General features: G+C 43.4%; 1 protein-coding gene across 1 annotated transcript in view; it reads left to right on the top strand.

Annotated features, from left to right (window-relative positions):
- LOC146854822 (adenosine deaminase 2-like) overlaps positions 1-16,069 on the top strand; it is a 308,704-nt gene extending 292,635 nt beyond the window's left edge. The window contains exon 9 of the mRNA XM_085651047.1: positions 15,925-16,069. Coding sequence (XP_085507173.1) covers positions 15,925-16,069 — 145 coding nt within the window. The remainder of the gene's footprint in view (positions 1-15,924) is intronic.
- The last annotated feature ends 7,497 nt before the right edge of the window (positions 16,070-23,566 follow it).

Consider the following 23,566-nt stretch of genomic DNA (forward strand, 5'->3'; position numbering starts at 1 on the left):
AATTGCTTCATTTTAAATCCTGTGCTGACAAACGAGAAAGAAGATTGTACTGAGAGGCCGCAACCTATTGAATGTTTGGTATTATAATGTATTTTAACTTAATGTCCTTGAATATTAATTTTAGTATTATTTATTTTGAATTCGACCTAGCCGAATTTGTGTTGATGAAAAACAGAGGGAATAACATGCCCCTCTACTCAAGATAAGTGTGGACTGTGAGGTGCAATAGGTTTGCTTTATAAAAGAAAATCTATATTTATATGGCAGGAACCAGTGTTTCTCTCCATCTTGGGTAAGTTACCTTGTCTATGGAACTATTAATGGGGTATATTTGAATTATGATTGAAATGCCTCACTTAGGTGTCCTGATTCTAGTATTTAATTTATCACAAGTGAAGGTTGCATGTCTTTTACTTAATGATGTAGACTGTTAAGTCTTTTCTAGTTTCCTCTTTTTTAGGTCTCGCCTGAGCCAGCGCTTAAGCGCTGCTCTGGCGAGAGTTTTAGTAAGCGGGATTTGAAAGTGCAGACTAGTGGCTTTTCAGGCCTCCAACTACAGTGCATGTGCGCCGGGCGCGCGCACCATTTGTCAGCCTGCATGATCACTTTCGCGGCCGCTTTGATGTTCTCAGTGAGCCGTGCGTCCACTGAGAACATCAAAGCGGCCGCGAAAGTGCACACCATTTGCCACCCCCTCCCTTATCCCACTTCCTGTGTGTATGACTCCCACTCGGTGCCTCCTCCAGGGTCTGCATCCACTCCGGAGTCGCGCTCCCCCTCCCGCCACGTGCACACGCCCATCGCAAGCTCTCCAACAATAACTCCTCCCAGTAAACTCCGACTCCCGCTTGCTTTCCCCGAAGATGGGACATTATTATTTTGCATTTATATTCGGGCTAGATCGTGTCAAGTATGAGCTCCTGGGCTGGCGTGATGTTATTGTCAGCGCACGTTCACTTGTGCCAGTTTCTGCCCTCTTGCCGCTGCTTGAGCGGTCCCATTTCCTGCCAACACCTTACACAAAGCTCACAAAGTTTACACCGAAATAACTCCCCCACCAAGTCCACATAAAACTTTAATAAGAATAAGTTTCTTGCTTGCCTGCGGCATCTCGTTGCATCTGCGGGTCTTTGTGATCCGCTCCTGTCTCCAACCGCTGCCCATGTTGCCTATGCTACCGCCCCTCCCATTGTCTCTGCTCGCAACCTACATTTTTTTTTTCCGGTGCTTGGTAATGCGCGCGTGCCGGTATGACGGCTCATTGGACACGCACTGCTTGCATGCGAGCTCTTGAATATGTTGTTCCCTCCCCGCACGCATGTGGAGTGTTGCCTTTGCTCCCGCACCCTCCCGTTGTCTGCGCTGCCTATGTTGCTAACAGACAAGTGGAGGCGGTGGGGAAGCAGAAGGAAGCGGCAGCTCTTCTTCTCTCCTAAGATGGCACCTTTCACAGTCTCCATGTCTGGCATGTACATCAGCCCCTCCGGAGCTCCCCCCAGCAAAGAGCAAACCACCACTTTAAACATGGTCTGTACGTTTTCTGTCACATATTTGTGGTTTATTCTTCTGATCTTTCTCTCTTTATTCTCAGCTCCCCTCTCCGTCTCTCACTATCTCTCTCTTTGCCTAGACCGTCCAGAACTCAATTGCGAGCGCCTCTAATAGTGCTCCAGAGCCTCCCCGCAGATAAGGCGCTAGGTTAAAAAAAGTCCTACAAATCTCAGCCGTGCTTTGAAAACTTCTTTTTAGTTGTGTCTGCCTCCAGAAAGAGTCACATCGGCAGAGTTGAAAACATTTTCTTGACTGACTGCCAGCCAAACGGCCTGTCAGAGCTCTGCTCTTGGTGGAGGCCAGAAAGGTTCGCATTTCTGCATGCATCAATGAGTGGGCTTGCATGTATTTTTCTCCCATGTCTTCTCACGAGCTTCTAAAAAGACACCCCAAGCATCGTGTTCATTGCAGATGCGGTGACCTGGACATGCTGCCCACTGCGACCTGGAAGGTATTCCGTATCCAGGGACGTGGCACAATGCATGCTCCCCATAGCTCAGACCACCATGCCTGCCTGTCTCCCGGCCGCTCCCGTGCGGCCAGCGCCCCTCCTCGTAGGCCCCTTCTCCCCAGCTCCTTTTGGCATGCTCTCCTGCTGTTTTCCATCTGTCCACTGACCCAATTTCCATATAAAAGGATTCCTTTGAGGAGGTAATGCTGCCCTTGCGAGCCCTTTGATTCCCAAGGCTTCAATGAGGCCCGGAGTCATTGCATTGGGACGGCATGAAAATGCTAAAACCAGCATTGGCATACCCAATAGGTCTCGCTTTTGGAAACTTATAAGTATTTAGTTATACAGTACAATATCCTTGGTGCAACAACCTCAACTGTTGCATGCCTAAACACTTATAAGGTCCCAAAGGCGAGACCTATTGGCTATGCCAATGCTTGCTGTTGGTGTCAGCATGTTTTTTTGACTAGTCTATCTGAGATCCTGTTAGTCAGGACCTCGGCCACAGTGCTTCCTCCCTAGGTTTGTCATGGTAAGTACTTTGGTACCTCCACAATTGGCTACTGGTGTACCCATGTAAGTCCCTAGAATATGGTACTAAGGTACCCAGGACATAGGTACACCAGCATGTATTATGCCACCCATGAGAGACCCCTCAAACTGTGACTACAGTCCTGCCATTGCAGCCTGTGTAAGCTGGTGCTGGCACCACTTACAACAGATATAGGTTTCCTTATATCTGAGGTCACTACACTTAAAACCTATAAGTCACCCCTAAGGCAGGTCTTTAAATCCTGAAGGCAGGGTGCTGGGTTATAAGTGGGAGGGTCCCCTGCATGAGCAGGACACCCTCTACAAACCCCAGAGTCGATTCTCCAGGCTTTGTAAGTGCTGTCTGCCATTTTGATACATATAGTGGCCATGTGCCATTACAGGATGACTAACGACATATTGGCTCTGCATTTTTCGAATCAACATATTGGAATCATACCCCAGCACTGTTACCGGTATTGGAGGTATGATTCCATGCACTGAGGGGATCCTCTGGGACAGGACTTAGTGTATTGGGCTGGGGTTGGGGCATTTGCCAGCGCCACCAGAATGCTTTGAAGGGCCCATTTGATGCGCTCCTTGCATACGCAAGTCAGAACCAGTTCTGGGAGCCCTTGGCTCCCGCTCTGGCACAAAACTGGACATGAGATAATCCTCCCCTCTGGCCAGTCCCTCCTCTGGGAGGGAGCCCTGAGTCGTTCTAACCCCTTTCTTAGGGTATAAAAGGGCTTACCTTTAGTTAGCTCCTCAGATGAGCTGTGGGACAAGACTCAAGTCTGAAACCATGTCACTCTTCGACCGTCTGGACACTTGGACTTAGCTGGAATTTGCCTGGAACCGAGACTGCATCATTAAAGACTCCTTGTGCTCCAGGTTTCGCTGTTTTACAAGTCTTCTTCTCGTCTGTGCTTCATCTAGGATTTTCAGCAGACCTGTGGGCATCAAGGACACCCAAAGCAATCTCTCTTGGAGTGAAGTAGTCACTCCCCTGCATCTGAAAGGCACCTCAACGAAGCTGACCGATCTGCTGCTCCAGACACCCCATGGATTTCGAAAGGATCAGCAACACAAGTGGTGGTTCTGCAACTCCCTTGCGGCCTGACCTGTCCTCTCTGCAATTTTGAGGCCAGTTTCCCTCGTCAGAACTGCTGGGACTGAATCCCTGTGCACTGCGTCGACTTGCCGTTGCCAAGGCTTGTTGGCTCTGCACTGCAGAGATCTTCTTCCTACAAGAAGCTCCAGCCTCCAGCATCTCTTCCTACCAAGATTTTCATCATTACCGCATCCTCTGCACCGTGGGCCTTCATCTTTGGTTAGCTGCTTGAGGTCCTCTTGCGATTCCTGTGTCTTTAGGTCCTCTTGAGGGTCTTCTCTTGCTTCAGTGGGCTCCCCTGCTTGCTCAGGGCCTGCTCTGACTCTCCGGCACTTGGTGAGTCCCATGGACCTTGCTGGTCCCAACGTTCCTCCTACATTGTTTACCACATCTGTCGCTGCTGCCAAGGCTTGTTGATGCTCCCGCCGGACATCAACCCCCTGGTTCTCGACTTCTGACACGCAACAGCTCGTGAACGGCTCTAGGTCTTCTTCAGCGTCGCCTGGTCCCCACAGCAACAGCAACAAGGTCACTGTCATCACTCCTGCATCTTCGGTCATCGGTGGTCATTGCTCTTCCGTGTATCCTGCTCACCTCCAAGTGTCATAGATTCTGTCCCCTCTGCTTGCAGGTTCTTCTCTTCAAGAATCCACCCTTGGATTCCACCGGACTCTTTCACAGACTTTGCTAGCAGCATCTTTTCTGAAACCCTCTATTGTGGTCTCTGGTGTTTTCCAACGTCGCTTCGCACCAGGCTTCCCTGGTGCAGGTATCCTGGTTCCTGGGGTATCCACAGGTGGGGTGGCTCTTCAACCTTCTGTCTTCCATGGGGTTTCTTTAGGGGACACTGGGAAGGGTCCTTCTTCAAAACTGCAACCACAAAATTCTTGATGATTTCCATTGAGTACGCGGCTGTTTTTCCACACTGCACATAGCCTCTGTGGGGTTCCTGGGTATTTACCTTGGGTGGTTCCTTGTCTCCCCAGCTCTTCTGAGTCTCCTGGTCCAAGTCCTGACTACGGTCACAGTTTTCATTCCACTTTCTTAGTATATGGTTTGGTCTCCTCCTGGAGACCACTGTGTATTGGGCTTACTCACCTGTTTACGATTGAATATTGTGTGTATTTGTGTTCATATCTCCGGTAAGAAATATACCAATATGTTAGTGAGTGTTGTATAATAAATAGACATATTTTTATAAATACACTGGGTGGTTCATTTTCATTTGACCTACACTAAATGATTAGATCTGGTAAAACAAGTTGATTAACACTCCTTCTGGACTAAGCCTGAAGGCTGCTCTCCACAGGTTGTCTAAGAACACTAAAATCACCATAAGGGTCGTCTGGATTAGTGCAAGGTGCTTTACTTAAATAAGTGCGCACCACATACTAAGCCAGCCTCCTACATCCACTGACATCTGTGACCATTGCTAAAAATTCCTCTCAAACGAGTTGTGATGTTCACCAGGGTGATTTCATCATTAGAGGCCTGTGGTCTGAGGTGGTAGTTAGACAATATAACAATGTCCCATGATCAAAGATTCATAGGCTGACCAAGCAGGCTTTTAGCCTCACTTTTAGGACCAACTAGAACATTTCACAGACAACACCATAACAATGTTTTACCTGAACAAACGGAGGGATGACCACCATTACTCTCTCAAAATGGCCCTCATTTGCCACTGGGATAAGTCACATAGAACAAAACATGATAGATGGGAAGCTTGAGTTATTTCAGTCATAGGTAATCACTCTGCTGCATTCAATTAATCAAAAGATATGTTTATTTAGATCATTGGCCTTTAAACAATACACCGACTTATATCCATAACTATATACAAATTTAATTCATTTTAAAGTATTAAAAATAAACATAAATAATCATCATTAAATTTCATCCAATCAAATTTTCTACTCGTTAAAATAGCTTTCACGTATAATACCTAGGACTATCCACTAAAATACATAAAACACCATTCATACCAAAACTCAATAATCACATTTTTGGCTGCCCTTATGAATCTCCCCATGTCACATGCTATATCCAGACAACGCACTTTTTAAAAGTATAGGGTGTAAAAACTGTCTCCACTGTTGTACAACGTTTAAAGCAGGATGTGCAACGTGTCACATTTAGTGTTCAGACCACAAGTGCACTTGCCTCCTGGTTGGATCATTTAAACTGTTGGATCGTTTTAAATGTTACCATATCGTTTATCATAAAGGTATTGATTCCAACCTTTCTTCCCAATGCTTCACTTCTTACCAACTGGTTTTGTAATATATCCACATACGGAAATCTCTCTTCATTCCGCCAAGATATTAGCATAAATTGTACCAATTTTTTCCTACTTAAATAGTAATATTCGTACTCATGGGACATGTCTTTGCCTAGCACCTTTAAGTCACTCTTTGAGATTTCAATTTGTAGATTCTGTAGGCCCAGCTTTACTTTCATATCCTTACAGACAGCCCCCAGATTTTTACTTACAAATTTTTCCCATTCTTATTCACTTTGCCATTTATTCTGGGTCTAAATCCTTTGGTGGATGCTAGGATCGCGGACCGATCAGCAACAAATAGGGAGACAATTTAGGGGGCTAATCCGCACCCCTGCCTCAAACCATTATTAATTTGTATTTTTTGTGTTAGGGTCCCCTCTGTGTTCATAATGACCTGGGCCCAATTGCTCCTGTGTTGCTCTTGAATTAGCCTTAGAAGGTATTTTGGGATGTCATACTTTTACAATGCTTCCTATAGACAATTCCCATCTACCAGATCAAAAGCTGCGCACAGGTCTACAAAGCAGCAGAATAAATCCCCCCTCTGCTTGACGGACTTACACGCGATCGACCAGAGCGTGAAGCAGTGGTCAATTGTAGAGTGACGTTCCTATAAACCCCCCAGTTCTGGGGGCACTATATAATTCAAGTCAGACCATTTCTTTAACATTTCCAAGATTATTTTTGCAGAAACCTTTTCTGCCTATAGTTTCTGGCTGTTTTTATATCTCCTTTTTATGAATCGGCTCAATATTTGCTTCTATTTAATTTTCTGGGATATTCCCTGTATCCAAAATCTCAGTAAACAACCTGAACAATAACTCGCCCACCAATCCGGGCAGGTTTTTATAATTATTGCAGGCATGCTATCAAGTCCAGTAGCGCAAGTTAGGTTTAATCTTCCCATATTAATTCTAATGTTGTTTAGTGAGAATTTGGATCTCAAGCCCCCATCCACTTTCTCCCAAGAGGCTATTTGTCTCCTTACTAACTCCTCTTTTTTGCCATATATCTCCTCCAAATAATCCACCCATGCGTCATCTTCTACACAGTTCATCGTACCCTGCATTTTCCCTGACCCTTCTTGTACTAATTTCCAAAAGAGTTTTGCATTTTTGGTTTGTATCGTTCTCAGCACCTCTCTTTGTGATCTCTTTTCTGGTCCCCGATTAAGGTCTTATTACTTTTCTTAAACTCCATCAGAACGTTATAACTTTCTATTTCATATCTTACTTTGAGGTTTCTTTCCCCTTTTCTTACCTGTTCCTTTAGATTCTTACATTCCTCAGTAAACCATTTGTTTTTCTTGTTTGGTTATTCAGAACTTTCACATTCTTCGTTCCCTTTCCTTTTAAAACTACTCTAAGTCATTATACCACCTGTGAAATTATTTTCTCATATCACCCAGGATGTATAGTTGAGGTGTTCTTCAATGTTGTGTGTTGCTGAAAATTAATCTGGCTTTCCATATGTTTATCTATTAATCTAGTGGTCAGTCATTTTGGATAATCGATCTGAAAAGGGATCACCTTTTCTCTCTGCATCCTTTTGCCTCCCACTAATTTTAGTTTTATTGGAAGGGGATCTCTTCCCTCTTCAGACCCCACTTGGAAGTCTCTTATTTTATCAAAATTCCAGGCATGCATGTATTGGGCATAGTTGTTGACCAACCTTAAAGGTCTGTTGTTCAGGGCAAGCCTCCTCCATTCTACCATTTAGACAAAATAAGCCTCTTGAACCCAGGTATTTTCCCAATTCTTTATCCCGTTTAAACCATTAAGTTTTAGGGAAATTTGCCACCTTTATATTATGTGATTTCAGTATTTCTTTAGACCAAGTATCAGCTTTATTTGGGTTTAATTTTTGGTTCGGATCTCCCATCAGTATCAGAATATTTTTCTGGTAATTTTCACACAAATTATCAACATCCTCCTTCATCCTTCCCATTTCAGACCTATATTCCTCAGGCCCCCCCCCCTCTGTATATATATAATTACGATTATCAGCTTTTCATTCTTGGGGTATGGGTCGTAAAGCTCCACTTTGCAAATGACCAGTCATTTACATCTTACTAATAATGGTGTCACCTACCTAGCTATTCTGGTGGATATCAGGGTGGTTATCCCCCCCGCAGGACGTCCTTGATGTCTCCTTGTAGCAGACTCTTGTACCTGCAAGTACCCTTCTATTATATGGATTTTATGTGACTGCCATGTTTCTTGCAGACATACAATCTCATAAGAATCTATTAGCTTTTTGAAAGATCCTAATTTTGAAATTCTGCTGAACCCATTCACACCCCAAGGCTGTGCGATGACCCAGCGGCCTAATCTATTTTGCTTAAGCACCCCTCTTCTTCCTGGGCTGGTATAGGGTGATTCATGTAACCATTTACACAGCTCGCATCTCTCCAACCCTTTGTGGACCTCTCACCACATACTGTAATTTCTATGCCGTCCTCTCCATTCAGTGCCTGATCAATTAGTCTTACTTGCCTTTGCCCTAGTCCCACATTTTGCCTCAGGAATGCTATTCCAAATTGCCCACTGTAGACAGCTCTGAGTCTGGGACTTGTCTTATTTTTTCTTTCAACATCTAATTTTCTGCTTTTATGAATGTGGATTTTACCAAACCAGAATACATAAGTACTTTACTGACCTCATTTGCCTTTTATTTTTTTTGCAACAGGCTACTAATTTTATTTGCACACTACACGATTCGTTTTGTCTTCATCTAAAACTATACTATGCCATTAATGTGAGAGAACAAGGCTGACCTCATTTCCCTTTTTATTCTGTATAAACCCTACTTGTCTAAGGTCTTTTGTCCCTATTTCTTTTAGGCAGGCACATTTGGAGAAGGCTAACAATAACTGGGATCGATTTAGGGGTTGTAGCTTTCTCACTCTTTTCCCCCCTTTCCTATACTGTGATGTTTCGAGGTGCAGTCACAAGTTCCTTCCATGCCTTGTTTCCTCTTCTAAGGATCCTTCCTTACTCATGACATCCATCCCTTTTTTTATCCCATTCCTGCTACTAGTGCCTTGTTCTGTCAAATTATCCTTCCTTCCTTATCTTCTTAAACCACCATCCTAATTGTTAAAACTCCCATCGTTCCTGCATCTATAACTTCGGGCCACTATCTTTGATCTTACTCGTAAATTCTTTACTTCTTCTCGCAACCTATTTTCAGGCTGCTTCCGGGTTATTAGGGAGTGCTTTTTCACATGTGCATTTTCTAGTTTCTTCTTCCTGGCGATACCCTTTTTTTCCAATAGCTTCTCTCTCCCCTTTATACTCTTCACCACCCTCCTTGTTCTAGGTATTTATTGTCTATATCCGATTATTGCCCCAGTTTTCTTTATAAGCATGGGGCACCTAGAGATAAATACACCCTGTCCCCTTGCTAATTGTGCAGCTGTCTCTTCTAGCACAGTTGGGCCTCCGGACTCCACGTTTGCATTATTGCTTTCTACCGGTCTAACTATAGACGGCATAGGTTCTCGGATTTGTTTAAGTTCACCCACAATGAACTGTAGCTGATCTTTTTGAGCTTTCAGTGCACCATTGTTCATCATGGATACTTCTAGCCGTCCTTGCAGTGTCCTTTGTAGAATAACCATTACGTCCAACATGATCGATGATGGGGATCTACACATCAGGGTCCGACAGTAGATCTTTCCTTTTAAAGCGATTCCCCACCTAATCCTTGATAGATTTAGTGACTGACACTCCCCCCTTCTCGCTTTGCTGGGGAGTTTTCATGGGGTAGCTTGCTGGTAGCCCTACACATTGACTTTTATGCCTTTTCTCTTGGAGCTACCTCACCCTCATTTAGAAGACCATTGTCCATTGTAGCATCCGTTGATAGGCCTTGCCCTTTGCGAGATCTGCCTCTACCGGGTGCCACCCCCGCTGATATTCTACACTTTTTTCTGGGCAGCTTCTCCACCTTATTTAATAAGATACTTTTCACTTCCCTCTGCTGTGCCTCTGTGTTGTACTGAGTTGTTTCCCCTTCCTGTCGCCGCCACCAGCCGGATTTCCTGCTTGCGCTTCTCTCTTGGCTTTCATATTGAGAGCTCACCCAAGTCCTGTTGGGCTTACTGCAGCCGTACGCTCTGCCGCACGCCTACTCCTCGCAGCCCCCCTGCCCGCGGGGAGCCCACACAGTTGCCACGCTGCCCTGCGCAGCCTTCTGGGTTTGGCTTTCCTAGCAAGCTGAAGAGCAATGCGACGGTTACTGAATAAACACCCTCCTTAGCGTCTCTCCTCCAACTCAGTTTCCCAAATCCAAAATCCGATTTGCGAGCAGCGCTTCTCCCCGTGGCCCTATAGCGTGATGCTCCATACGCGATGCGTGGCGCGCGGACAGGCGCAGAACTGGAACAAACGAACGCGCTCGCTCGTCGTTTCGCATTCGACGTCAGGCGGCAGCAGAGGCCAAAGAAGCCAAAGAGAAGAAACTGGCAAAAGAAACCTTTGCATTCAATTTAGGGCAGACTGCGTTCCTAAATTGGAGAAGGGGAGTTGACTTGAGGTTCAGCTTGGAATATATCTATTGGAAAATGACAAAGACACGTTTTCCTATGGCTAGTCTGTAGATGCACAGGGAGCAAACCAATGACGAGTTAGGAGGCCTTCCACAGTAAATACCAGTGAGTGAGAATGACTCGGTCATTCTATCCATCACGTTTTATTCCTCTCACGGGCCAATTCAGAGCCAAGGAAAGATTGAGAACCCAGAACACTGCAGATATACTCAGCAGACCGTCAGGATACACACATAACTGGGATTAGATTCATCAGTGTTGGACAGCACTTAATGCCGTCATCCTACTATAGTTTTGTTAAAACAGCGAAATCAGAAAATACCTTAACCTTACCTGAGGTACTCACAGCCTCAGGATAATGCTCTCTCGATTACTGGTTAGGGATATCTGCATCCACATTCCGATGACACCAATGATAAATTATCAAGAGTAGGGATGCACACCATTTTATGCTTGTTTTCCGAAATTATCCGATGCTCAATCTGAGTGCGTGCAGTTTGGCTTGGTGCCATGCCCAACCGGCACCTGGGTAAAACACAATTTCTCAACTGGGGCGAATTGTCGCCCCAACTAAACGCACAGCTAGGGTCGCCTATTAGGAGTTAAAAGTTGGGGAATGTCTGAGAATCCCGCCAGTCTAATGATGTATACCGGCAATGTAGGAATCATTGAAAAGTATGTTAATTCACATTACGTTAATGATTACACATTAATGTATTAGTATTGATGTTGGTAGAGGTGGTAATGGTAATATTGGTTATTTTATTTGTCATTTTAGTTACCACTGATGAAGGGCACCAGCTGCCCGAAATGCATTGGGTTTTTAACAATAAACAACACTGCCTCAGACGAAATTGCTTCTTTCGTGTTTTGTACAAGAGGTTCGGATGGCCCAGCTTAAACATGAGAACATTTGAAAATTGGCAAATCCATTTCGCGTGTGGAGAGAAAACGTTGAAAAAAAGTTGCATTAAAGGGATCACAATATTGGATACAATGGAATACATGGATTAAATTTGGTATAATTGGATAACAGCCTAATAGGCGACCCTCGCTGTGCGTTTGGTTGGGGCGACAATTCGCTCCAGTTGAGAAATTGTGTTTTACCAATGATAAATTAGCCAGATAGGCATAGCTCCCACATGGGCACACTGGTGGAACGGTTCTTATCTCATGCACATCCTAGTGGTACCCACCTAAAGTGCTTAGGACAGAACACTTACCATGACAAGTTTCCTACATAGAAAGTGCAGACTATCCCTAACTATTCTATATTCTACATGACTTTTTAGATGGTGACAAACAAGTGTACCCATCACTTGCACCCTGTCTTCCGCTTGGAATTGTGTATGGTCTTAACGGGTAATGCAACTGCCTTTTTAACCCTTTGCATACTACTTTTAAATATTTCACCCTCAAGGTCCCACGTAGAGTACACATCACTGCTGTACAAAGGTGTTGTTTTATCTTTGTCATTGATCAAACAATGCAGGTCCCTCCTTTCTTTCCACAAAAAAGCTTTGCATAGCCTGGATGTCACGTGGACGTTTATGTGTTAATAATGAGAAAGGCTCCCATGCTCCCTTCTTGTTAAGGAAGATAGTTATAAAGGGAACTATTGCACAAGGGGTTGTTCAGTGTAGTCAGTTTTGTTGAAGCCGAGCTAACAAGCCCTTAACTTTTAGACTACAGTGAACAAGGGAAAAAGCAGATTTGTTTGCACATTAGAAATGTGTCCTTGACAGAAATATGCATGGAGCAGCCACACTGCTCTCTATTAGTACATTTATAAGACATTATTGTTTGGTTGTTCAAGCACAGCAGACAGTGCTTAATTTGTAAAATATTAAGTGCCAGTGCTCTGAGCAGGAGGCCGCTGCAGCTTGCACCACCCATCGCCTTTGTCATCGCTGACAAAACAACTACTAACCATCTCTCTCTCCTGCAAGTGCAACAGTTCAGATTATTCCAGGTCCCCAAAGCTAAATGAATGGCTGGGGAGGCAGGTATTAGCATTTTTAATGTATATTGTATTCCTAAACTACCGTTGTTCTGCTCATCTCTGAATTAGATGAGCAGCGCCATCATGTGGTGGACTGTTCTAAGTATAGTGTTGGCATTTAGGTGCCGGTGCTGGGCCCAGGAAACCAATTGAGTGCCGGCGCTGAGCACGGAAAGCACCAGCTTAAGCACTGACAGCAGTAAAGACAATATCCACAAATCTGTTTGAAACGAGCACTTCAGACACGCCTCACACGCCTCCTTTAACAGGCTTGGCTATCAGTGCGAAGCACGTGATACAGGCATTGATGTCAATTCACCGAAGTGCCAGGGTAGCATAAGTGACATCACACTCCCTTTGACCTCCACTTTCACTTACACACACAAATTCTTACATATACACTCTCTCACACCTAAACACACTCTCACCGGCAAGCATGCACACAAAATACATTTAAAGGCATGTTTTACTTACCTCAGCTGCCCAGGCCCGGTTCTAGAGGGTGGGCCGGGTGAGCCAGGCCCGCCCAAACATGAGTCTGCCATTGAAGGGCATATTTCATCTTATTGTACTCAATTTTTATTACACTATTAGTTGCTGTCTTTTCTGAAGGTTAGGCGGAAGACGGTGACCGGGAGTTCCATATGTCTGTGGCACTTTCGGAGAAGGATTGGTAAATGTATCACTCATGCCTGAAGGCAGGGGGGCTCGAGCAGGAGTGAGAGTTGCTGGTTCTGTTATTGTTATTATTAACAATAATTATTTTTTAAGTGCAGTGTCAATCTAAAACTGTCTCCTGCTACCACTGTAGGCCTGCTGCAGACTCCATACATGGTCAACGCTCATGGGGTTTATTTTCTGAGCACAACTTCATTCTGTGGTTCCTTTAAACACACTGTTGACTTCCGTGGCATGTCAGTTCAGCACAGCTTTTTATGTCTCGTCTGGCGAATGCAGTGCGAAGCGCTGTCACCAGCGAGATCTATTGTTGCTGACTTGCCTCGGAAGTGGGACAGGAAATGGGCACGCGCAGGGCTTTTGGCGATTGTAGTCTGTGGACGCGCTTGTGGAGACGCGCTTGCAATGATGTGTACAGCCACGCGGCGCGCACATCTCCTGTCCCCCTTCCGTCCTCAGCAGCCTCTTGCACTTTCACTTTCCATTTTCCCGTCGGCTCCACGGAGACAGCTTGTTTAAACTTTTCACCGCTTAGAAAGAACACGCTTACCCAGAATATGAGGCTGAGCAGAATGAGTCCGGTTTTGGAGGTGATTAGCCCCGCAGTCCATATTTGAACTTAAGTTGTCTTTGAGTCCTGCATTGCTTGCTGCCTGTATATTTCCGAAACACCTTTTCTTCTCTATGTGGCTCTTATCGTTTGCCTGATCGGAGAGTGAGCTACCAGGCACATGACTCGCATTATCCCGCGGAGGTCACGTAGCTGCTGTCCCTGCACCACCACTCAACCGAGGGGGAGGCGGGGGGAGCCATGCTACACTTGTTCCACAATGATATGCTACTGGAGCCGCCATCTTTAAACAGAGTCCTTTCCACACCACTGCACCAGCTGGAGGGAATATTAGGATGTCATTTGTTAACAATGAATCTGTATTTTATTAATTTACAAGAAGCATTTGTTTATATTCGGGAGGAATGTTGTATACGCATCGTTTTTACTGAGGTATTTAAAGATGCTCCTTAAAAAAAGTTACTTTTCTGCAATTAGACTTTCAGTTTTACATCTTTTGCAAAGTTCCAACATGTCAGCGAATAGCAGGGTTACCATGTGGCCCATCAAGATTCATTCTATTTGGTCTGTCCTGAGCTTTTTCGATCCTATTATGGTCGCTCTAGCAGCATCTTGTTTTTGTTAGGCACGGAGAGATTAAACGATTAACCCAGAATCACAGGATGTTGCGCGTCCTTGCCGAGATTCGAGCCCGGTTCCCCCGACTTGACGCCGACCGCCGTAGCCCTTAGGTCAACTTCTCTCCCCTCGGAGGAGACATTCATAGTCTGTCTTCTGGTTTTTATTGAACTTATGATTGGCACGGAATGTTGTATCCCGTATGGTGGTGATGGCATCACTCACTATAGTGTCAGACTGCACATCTCCGATCCCACCGCTTCCCCGTTCTGCACTGTGCTTTAGGTTTCACCTTGGTGATGTCACGGAAATGATAAATGAACAGGGGCGCGACCTTGAGCCACTTAAGATTTTATTACTGGGCGTTTATGTCTGTGCAAGGTAAATTAAATGCATTAGCAGAAGGTAAAATAACACCATGAGTCAATGTACCAGAGTCAAAATGGCGCCCGCACCAAGGAGCAAGCCAGTGAATGAATGTGCGACACCTCATTGGCTGTTTGTTCACCAAGCTTGAAGTGACATGCAATGGAACTGTGCAACGGAACTGTGCGACAATCCCCGTGCTTAATTTTCATGAGAATAAGTGCTGGGGCCCTGCGTTTTCCTCAGAAGCCCGTGGCAGGCGCTATCAAATGTCAAGGGTGCCAAACACAGAGGCTGCGTAGTGTTAAAACCACCGTATGCCTCTTTCATCCACCATCATCCACCCCCTCCATTAGCTCCCTCTTTCAGATTCTTTTTCATCCCTGCTTTCTTTCTTTGTCATTGTTTTTATGTCATTCATTTCCTACTTCTTCCCCTCTTTTGTGTTTTCTGTCTCCTGCTCTGGGCATATGTCTGATGAGGAAAAATAAGGGCAACTACCAGCTCAAATTAAGCACTGAACTAACCCTGATAAAAACAAGCATTTGCAATGCAATAGGTCACGCATTTAGGCGAGTTTAAGCTACTGGCATTGTAAATGACAATGCCTTTTATTTAGGTTTTAAAAACGAAAATAAAAATAAAAGGCAATGTCATTTACAATGTTAATAGCTCAAACTCGTGTAAATGCGAGACCTATTGCATTGCAAATGCTTGTTGAGTCTGGCACCTCAAGATTAGGCATGTGTACTCAAAAATAATCCAGTGCATCTCTGAGTAGCATCGCCAACAACCAGCAAACCCAACAACATAACCAGGCCAGCATTGTCCCCTCGACCTCAAGCCTTTCTACCACATTGCCAGTTGAGCATAAAAAAACCTTGATTAACAACTAAGAGTAACTTATCACCATCACTTCTTTAACCCAGATTCCCATTTATTTAACAGATGCCTTCCCATATGAGGATGCCACCTATTCCTTCCTTATGCCTTAAATCGAACATGTGTGTAAATTAGTTTGAAATTAACATTAACAAACAGTAATAATCTGTCTTTTTTATCACTTTCAATAACTTTGTTTTTACTTAATAGAATGTTAAACTCGACATTTCAATCTGAAATGTTTTTTATCTACCACTGGTGTTGCTGTTGAATGATCTTGTTTCTGCACGACTGTGGATGAGCAGTTTATCTCCCTCTTTGCAGGTACAGCGCCATGCCCGAAGGGATGAAGGCCAGAGCGTATGTAATCTGGCATAAAAAGTGGCAAGAGTTTGTGAAGGAGTTAAGCAATCACCACGTCAGGAAAGAAACTGGAAACTGCAATTCTCGACGCCAAGGACAGCTCTGAATATTTTAATAAAAATAGGCAATTAGGATTGGACCTAACTTTTATGTGTATCTCAAAAATATGTTTGGCACAATGCTTTTTAGTGGGAAATTGGAAGCTACAGTTTTTGATCCCAAAATGTTCCTCCTTTCATATTTCTACTGCTGACATCAGTCCTGGCTGCTGCCTGGAAGCTGCAGTGGGGTGGGTGGGAGGGGGGATTCGATAAAAAAAAAAAACACACTTACCTCCCGGCTGGCCGGCTACCACCACCTCTCCTGCGTCCTCTACCTGGCTTCTTGTGAGAAATAGGAAGATGGAAGCACCAGGCCTGCCACGCTTCCTGCAGCCAATCACAATGCTGCAATGCAGCGTTGTGATTGGTCTGGACACCATTACACGGCGCTCAGCCAGGGGCTGGAGGGTGGTCATGTTCTCAATGAAGAACAGGGAAAATGCACATGACGGTTTTGGGCGCCCCAAGAGAGGGCCAGTCATTGCGAACTTAACAGTGTTCTACCATTCCTCCCCAGTTCCGCCTCGCCCCTCATGCAAGTTGCCGCAGCAGGAGGACAAAATAAAAAGCTAATAACATGACGTTATTGTCATTTTATTTTTCCTTTCTTTTGCTGCTTCATGGCAGTGGGGCGACGCTCCTCCGCTTTAGCAGAGGAGCCGCCACTGGCTGACACGCAAGAGGCCTAGAATTAACCTCGCCAAGAAGAATCCATGGCCATGCTTCAAGGCCATTAGCCATGGATAATACATGGATCCCTGGTCAAAAATAATATCAAAAATACAATATTGAAAGAAAAAAAAGATGTACTCATAAGACATACGAAAACAAGAAATCATAAATAAAATTATCAATGAGGAAAACGTGTTCGGTGCTAAAGCATGACAAACAGAGTGGCGTATTCATAGATTGGTGTATTAAAATTTAATATTGGGTATGCAACCATATCGAACATTATCACAATTATTACGTTTCATAAAAGTAACAAGAAGACAGTGTTTCGATTTCACGACGTCCTGGTAGCATAAGCCCATTTTGTACAAACGAATTTCCAGCTCTTGCCCGCCCTGCTCCGACTGTGTCCGCCCTAGTTCTTTGAGTACAAATTTGCTGAAGACACTTGGGGGCATATTTACATACCTCTATCGCCACCACAACGTCACTTTCAGTGATGTTGTGGTGGCAATAAAGGCCCCGCAGTATTAACAAGGCACCCTTTCACGCTATATTTAGCGTGAAAGGGGAGGGTAATGGGTGTTGCGGGGGCATTCCACTGCAACACCCATTGATTTTGACACTGCCCCCTGTTTACAATGGCAGTGTAAATAGGAGGCAGCGCCTAAATTAAGACCAGGGAAAACCTGGTCTTAAACAGGCAAAACGAGGATAAATCAGGGCTTTAAGTGGGCATGGTCTCACCGGTGCTGAGCACCGGCAGTTTTTTAAAGGGGGCCTCGAAACGGGTCTCTATCGGGCTCTGTTTTGTGCCCCGGCACTTTTTTCCGGACTGCAGTAACAGCAAACTGATTTCACTGCAGTCCGGAAAAAACAGACAGCCTGTGCCAGGGCACAAAACAGAGCCCAATAGAGACCCATTTCGAGACAGCAGGCACATCGATGTGCGTGTGCTCAGACTGCTCACTTCTCACTAGTGGAGAAGTTACGGCATGACGTCATGCCAGGTGAGCATTCTAAGGGAAGGGAAATCCTTTAAAGAGGCATATCCTACCAGGATTTACGTTTTCTTTTTGAAACTCAGGTGCAGCAACATCATCGCGGTGTCACCAGGGCTTTAAGTGGAAGCTTTTTCAATATTATATACAAGCCATTGTTGCAGCTTATTTACCTTATGCAACTAACAACCATTGACAGAGCCAATAGTCCTGCCTTGTTGTAGGTATAATGTTACTTGTTGTATCATATATCTGGATGCAATGACAGAAACAGCTAAATACTAGTCGGGGTGGCCCACTATGTTAACCACAGATTTTAAGCTTACATACTTTTAAGCCACACATTGACCTTTGAGAGACCCCCCGTTTTTTCATTCCACTTAAAGCCCTGGGAAAAATGCTTTATTTCTCCTCATTTTTGCTGTTTCCATGTGTGCTGCCTTGTGCAGCACACATAGAAACAGCCGATTGCCTATGATTGTTTATGCAATCACTTTAAAAAACATCAGTTTTGCAACTTCTATGTGTGCTTCATTAAGCAGCACACATAGAAGTTACAAAACGACATTTAAAGATTGTTTATGTGCAGGAAGGGCGACCTCCAACACAGGCACTTAGGCACTATGGTGCAAAGTTGCCTGAGTTGGTGCTAGGCAGCTAAACTTAGTGCCAGCACAGGGGGAAATGCAGGGCTGCATCATATTCTAGTAAATATGGTGCAGCTCTGCGTTTCTAAAGTGACGAAGCGTGTAGTTAGCCTTCTTGGCTTAACCACACCCTCCACTGCTTTATTGTAAATATGCCCCACAGTTTCTGCCCACACTTCTGCAGTGACTAAATATGTAGCATTTACTTACGTCCCGATTTCATTACATGCCGTGCACCCCTCCACCGGTCATTTATCTTCCTTGGTGATCTGTAGACTCCCCATCAAGCAGCCCCCCTCCCCACTCATTGCTGTTACATTGAAATCAACTTATACTAGTGTCTGTGAAGGAGCGAGGCGGGAAAGACTTTATTCCCAAACACATAACGTCCTCGGGCTCGTGATATTAAGGATGCCGATGGTGATCCCATACTGTTGTGGGATTGAAATGTCATTGACTTGTTAATTATACCCAAATAATTAGTATTATGTTTGATAGGTTTATATACCTGATATTTAATCTTGGGTACAAGAACCAATAGATATCCTCCTGTGTTAGGAGCACCAAACATTTTTTCCTCACTGATTTTATTATTGACTTTCTTTTCATGAGGTGTAATTAAACCTTTTTTTCATTAAACATTGTAAAGTATATTTGACCAGGGTCCATGTTCTGTTTCTGACTTGCATTAACCAAGGTTTCTCATGATTTCTGTGTTTTTACGCTTGTTGTACATCTTAATCACATGCCATTGTGACACACGTCTCAGCGCATTGAGGGGCATATTTATGAGGGGAATTGTGTCACGCTTGCACCACGAAATGTGGTGCAAGCATGACACAAGCCTAAAATGCGATTTATGAAGTCACAGAAGTCCACCTTGAGTCGTCCTGTGTGGCTTCATAAATCTGGAGTAACACAACGCAGTGCAAATCGCTGTGTTGCATTACTCTGTGCTGGAAATGCATACAATGGGCATTGCATGGGTGTTCCTACACAACTCCCATCTTTTTTGATGCATTCCCAGATTTACCAAATGTGGTAAACTAGGGAATGTGCCAAAAAGATACGCTTTCTCAGGGGAGGCGTAACAAGGAGAAATATCTTTATTTCTCCTTGTAACTTCCTCTTTCTATGTGTGCTGCATTCTGCAGCACACATAGAAAGAGGGAGAGGCCTCTCAAGATTGGTTTTGTGCATGAAGGTCCCACTTTTGGCATAAAAATAATCCCTGCACTTTCTCTGTCACGAGGCACAGCAAGGTGACTTCGCTGTTTCACAATCTTATAAATAAGCCCCTAAGTATCCAGGAGCGGTGATGGCTGGTGTCAGTGTGGAGCGAGCTTAGTGAAATCAAGGGAGGGATACACTTTTGGAGTGTGAGCAAAGTTTTCAGGGCATGTGACCTCCACTAATGTCTATGATAAGCATGAGATAACATGTTGGAAGGGTGAAAGTGGCTCAGTAGCTGGCTTCACCCCCTGAATGAGGTATGTCGCCAAACTCTGGGATAGTGCAAACTTTATCTTCAGTCACCTGATAAACCTTTAGAATTTGTGCAGACTCCATTTACATTAATGGTTCTCTAACAGCTGAATGCATGTAGTGAAGTAGTGTGTGGTTGTTTTTCGGTGAACAGGTGTTGCATTAATGTGCAAATATTATAATAGAGAATGTCACCCCCTGTTGGTCATGTGTGAAAGGGTGGCACGCATGTTGCAATGGAGTGCTGAAGTTCAAACATAGATGCTTTCGAATGCTCAGGTGTGCAAGCACACCATACACATGTGCGATAAGACAGGTTTATCTATGTAGATAATGAATTGGAGTATCTGCATGGTACAAGCAAACGTATCCACTGAAACACAGGCAAAAATTCTCCTTCGCTAGGCTCGTTAAAGTATGTGGCAAAAATTCAGTAGCACAAGCATGCTTGTTGTGTCAATGAACGTTTGTCTGCGCTTGAGCCTGCCCAGATCTAGTTTATTTGACTGATGCAGCGGAAAGCTTACCAAATATTATCTCTCTGCAACATAACAATTCATCAACTCCAACTGGGCCCATCAACTTATTATGTCTTTTAATTATTTTTCACATATCACCTCTCTGTTTACCAAACCTTGTTCCTCCAATGGATCTTTTTTTTTAGCTAACAGGGACTTGGATATTTGGAGAACGTGAGGCAATTTCCTTATGAAGAACTGGAATAAAGAAATGCCAAATACATGTCTATTACATCACCTTTCTCAGAAACTGATGCACAAACCTTGAAACAATAAAAATATTGACTAAAGAAATTAGACAAATACTATAAGGATTACTCATGAAAAACATTTATTTAAAGCCTCAATTTGAATGTACAGAACATGAAATAGCAATTCATATCAGATTTATTACTAGATAATTAGTACAAATAGTCACACAATACAATACAGATAACAATTACCATGTTGCTGGTTGCCTAGAAAGAGAGAGAAAAACAATAGAAATTTGCGTCTCAATTGTCAATTTATACAAACCAAAAGGTTGTTCAGAGATATTATCCGTCTTTGATAAAGATCTGGCCAAGTTAGAACTGCAGCAACAGCATGCCACAGAAGGAGTCAGTTAACCCTTCAGCCAAAAGGTTATTTCCTGCTCAGCTTTACCAACTGGTAAAGTGCAGGTTCCGATTCACAGGAAAGTTCATTTCAGAGGTTTAACACTGAGGGAAATCAAGAATCAGCCCGACAGCATACCAGGCAGGGAAAATGGAAAATGACACCCAGCCCAACTCCGCCTCCCAGGGGCAATTACACTTCCAAAAGTTCATGATTAACACCTACAAAGTATGTTTTCCATCAGCCCATATTGTTTCCATTGGTTGCTCACAGTGGGCTGCTCATGTAGTGATCAATACCTCAATAAGAAATCCGAAAGCATTAAGTAATCATTTTGCAATTTCATTAAGTTCCAATTGCATTATATTTCCATCCTTTCCACGAAAGCAAAATGATACTTCACCTTCCTCACAGTCTTTCTGTTCCCAGGCGCTCTCCATGGGTTTGCAATAATATTGATACATTTCTGTCAAAAGTGTTGCTTAATCAAAAGTGAGCCCATTGTTGTCAAATACAGAAAAGAAACTTCATGAAAAGTTCTCACAGTATCTATAATGACTACTTCAGCTTGATTTGAGCAAGAAAGAAAAAGCATCTGAGGCCTACCTGACATTTCGTTGAATCATTACCATGTTAAGATTATTATAAATCACACATTAATAATTGCATTTCGACTTCTCTTAATTAATTTAATTACTATTCTTCTTAAGAAGTTTCATGTCAATATTAGGCACTGCTAAAAAATGTTATAACATTATTTGCATGTTTATCATTTAGAAAAAATATTAACATGTCACTCTGAAATACACGTTTTTATCACATAACGTTAGAAAAGGCTGCAGTTTCGCTTACTATCTATTATTACTAAATTAAACATTCTAGTCATTTCAGGAGCTTCATTATGCAGACATTATTTCATTTTGATACATTTTGGAAGTTATTCATCACCACACTCTCTATGTTAACTATGGTTTGTTTCTCAAAACACGGGATTACATACATTTTTTCTCTCTCTCTGATTACGTTTTCATTTTATTTTTTTTCAAACACTCCGCATGCTTTTACGCTGCAGTATGAAACCTTAATTGTTTTTCCACTTAGCCAGTTTTCATGTTTTCATCAATAATGTATTATCGTGAATCTCTTTTGATAGGAAGATTTGATAGAGACAAGCGTCATTTAACATTTACGCTCCAGCAATTCACCCTTTGATGACAAATCAAGCCATCACACAATCTTATCTTGTCATCTGATCATATTCTGATGTCACATTAGAATGCAGTTGTCTTCATTTATTTCAATCTTTCTTATTCCAGATTTTTCATGTCATCATAAAAAACACAATTTCTATCTTCGAATTCAATTTCTGCTCTATTTCTTCTTCAACCTTTATTTTCTTTATAAATTCTACTGTGTGTACAATATAGATATATTAGTACTATGATTAATAAGCCAATAGAAATTGTTATTATTGGTATCAGTATTTTTCCCACTAGACTTCTTCCAAGTGCTGGAAACCAATTTCCCACAGATGAAAATCCTTTCCCAATTTTCTCACAAGCACCATCTACTTTTAGTTCAGTTAACTGTTTTCCTAAATTAGTAATGTTGCTGATAAATCCCTTCAAATCCTTACTTTTATCAGGGACATAAGTGTAACATTGTTGAACCTTCAGCATGCGACAGACTCTGCCTTCTTTGGCTAAGAGTACATCTAAAGCAAGCCGATTCTGTAAAACCATAGATCTGATGGCAACCATTTCCATATCGATTACTAAAAATCTACCAGCAGTATCCATCAATAATCGATCTAGTACTGTTGAAAGTTTTCAAATTTTGTGTGAATTTAATATTACCCCAACTGAGGGTATTATAGCTCCAAAAATATCCTCAATAATTTCAGCAGCACTTATTCCTCTCCTTAAGCGTGAAAGTTTCTTTTCATTGGTTCCACTATTTTCATTCACATGATACATTTTGGGAAAAACTATTCCCATATAACAACTCCCATACCAGTGTCTAGGTAATTTATAATAGGCATTTTTCCCACAAACAAAGTATACTCCTGGAAATAAAGGGTCTAATCCTGCTAAATATAGTTCCCAACCTCCCAAAAGTAGGAAGATATGTTCACATTCACTGGAAACAATGAATTTATTGTTATGGTCTGTTTTAGGTCTAAGGGCCTGAGTACGATCTCGCTAGGAAGGCCTCCAGACGGGTTCCAGAATGAGCAAATCCGATTTGAGGTCTATGTTTCCGACCGAATTGTCCCCCGCTCCAAATGACTAAGTACGATGCAAAGATTTTGTCTGCGTCGACTGAATCGTTTCTGAACCCGATCCTGTCAGTCCAACTCATTCACAGCCGAATCATGCCACGCAATGGAGCCCGAACGAGCAAGTACTATGTATGATTCAGACAGCCGTATCAACTCGGTCTCAGCGAGATGAAACCGCTGTGGGAATCAACCTTCAGGGGACTGTAGCAGGCCCCCCTTCACCCAGGGACCTCCGTATATCTGTCCCATGGGGACACCCATGAATCCCCCTTGCCATGCATGCACAGTGTGGGGGGCACCA

Source organism: Triturus cristatus, chromosome 4_1, assembly GCF_964204655.1.
Source record: "Triturus cristatus chromosome 4_1, aTriCri1.1, whole genome shotgun sequence".
Taxonomy (NCBI): domain Eukaryota; kingdom Metazoa; phylum Chordata; class Amphibia; order Caudata; family Salamandridae; genus Triturus; species Triturus cristatus.